The 1,902-nt window shown below is 69.0% G+C and overlaps 1 protein-coding gene across 1 annotated transcript in view; it reads left to right on the top strand.

Moving 5' to 3' along the window:
• Positions 1 to 1,902, top strand: part of KLC3 (kinesin light chain 3) — a 6,276-nt gene that overhangs the window by 2,312 nt on the left and 2,062 nt on the right. Inside the window, exons 2-5 of the mRNA XM_026058232.1 lie at positions 29 to 314; positions 993 to 1,206; positions 1,311 to 1,398; positions 1,659 to 1,760. Of these exons, the coding sequence (XP_025914017.1) occupies positions 29 to 314; positions 993 to 1,206; positions 1,311 to 1,398; positions 1,659 to 1,760 (690 nt within the window). The remainder of the gene's footprint in view (positions 1 to 28; positions 315 to 992; positions 1,207 to 1,310; positions 1,399 to 1,658; positions 1,761 to 1,902) is intronic.

Below are 1,902 nucleotides of genomic sequence, written 5' to 3'. Positions count from 1 at the left end.
GTGCCCGACACCCTCCCTCTGCACCCAGCTGCTGCTGGGGCTGTGGGCGCACGTCGGGGCGCTGGAGGCCGAGCGGCAGCGGCTGCGGGCGCAGGCCACCCGCCTGGCCCAGGAGAACGTGTGGCTGCAGGAGGAGCTGGCGGGCGCCCGGGCCCGGCTCGGGCGCAGCCAGGAGGCCGTCGCCCACCTCCAGGAGGACACCCGGCGCCTGGAGCTCGCCGGCCGCCCCCGGCGCCCCTCGGTGCCCCGCGATGCCGACCGCAAGGACAGCCTGGCCTCGCTCTTTGGCGGTGACGAGGATGAGCAGGATGAAGGTAGGGAGGTGCCTGGGGCTGTGTCCTTCTCCATGGCTGTGTCCTTCTCCATGCTCAGCTCTGGATCCTTCCCCGTGGCCATGACCAGCTCCATCTCCTTCCCTGTGGCCATGTCCAGCTCCATGTCCTTCCCCATGGCCATTCCCATCTCCATGCCCAGCTCTATGTCCTTCCCCATGGCCATGACCACCTCCGTGTCCTTCCCCATGGCTGTGTCCAGCTCCATGTCCTTCCCATGACCATTCCCAGCTCCATGCCCTTTCCCATGACCATTCCCAGCTCCATGCCCAGCTCCATGTCCTTCCCCATGGCCATGACCACCTCCGTGTCCTTCCCCATGGCTGTGTCCTGCTCCAGGTCCTTCTCCATGACCATGCCCAGCTCCCATCCTTCTCCATTCCCATGTCCAGCTCTGTGTCCTCCTCCATGACCATGACCAGCTCCATGCCCAGCTCCCTGTCCTTCTCCATGGCCATTCCTATCTCCATGCCCAGCTCCATGTCCTTCCCCATGGCCATGACCACCTCCGTGTCCTTCCCCATGGCTGTGTCCAGCTCCCTGTCCTTCCCCATGACCACTCCCAGCTCCATGCCCAGCTCCATGCCCTTCTCCATGGCCATGCTGGCTCCATGTCCTCCCCCTCGCCTGTGCCGGACTCCAATGCCACCGTTCCCGCAGGGTCCGCAGCGGTGGCAGAGGCAGCACCCAGCGGCTACGAGATCCCGGCGCGGCTGCGCACCCTGCACAACCTGGTGATCCAGTACGCGGCGCAGGGCCGCTACGAGGTGGCCGTGCCCCTCTGCAAGCAGGCGCTCGAGGACCTGGAGAAGAGCTCGGGCCACCGCCACCCCGACGTGGCCACCTTGCTCAACATCCTCGCCCTGGTGTACAGGTGAGGGCTGGGCTGGGCGGGCGATGGGTGCCGGAGCCAGGATGGGTGCCGGTGGCACGGTGGGTGCTGGTGCCCCTCGCCCACTGCTCGCCCACCTGCCGCAGGGACCAGAACAAGTACAAGGAGGCCACGGATCTGCTCAACGACGCCCTGGGCATCCGGGAGCAGACGCTGGGCACCGAGCACCCGGCTGTGAGTGGGGTCCTGCGCCGGCCGGCTGGGCACCCTGGGGTGTCCCCGGGGAGGGGAYGGGGTCCTGTCCCCCGAGGGTGGCAGGGGGACGGCTGGGGGTTTGTGTCCCCGGGGTGACCAGGGAGGTCCATGTCCCCAGGATGCTGGGGGTTTCCCCAGGGGTGTCCGTGTCCCCGGGGTGCCGATGCCCACGGGGTGCCCAGGGAATGGGTCCCRTGGGTGCCGGGGCTCGGGCCCCATCCTGCCCCCCGTCCCCACAGGTGGCGGCGACGCTGAACAACCTGGCGGTGCTGTACGGCAAGCGGGGCCGCTTCCAGGAGGCCGAGCCGCTGTGCAAGCGGGCGCTGGAGATCCGCGAGAAGGTCCCGTGGGTGCTGCGGGCGCGGGGATGGCGTGGGCACCCTACGGGGACGGCCACYCCGTGGGCATGGGCACCATCACCCCATGGGGTGGCTCTGGCACGGGCACCCAGCTCCAGCACCCAGCCTGTCCCAGCCCCATGCC

Source organism: Apteryx rowi, unplaced genomic scaffold (genome assembly GCF_003343035.1).
Source record: "Apteryx rowi isolate R43461 unplaced genomic scaffold, aptRow1 scaffold_1444, whole genome shotgun sequence".
Taxonomy (NCBI): Eukaryota; Metazoa; Chordata; class Aves; order Apterygiformes; family Apterygidae; genus Apteryx; species Apteryx rowi.
This window is presented reverse-complemented; position numbering and strand designations above follow the sequence as displayed.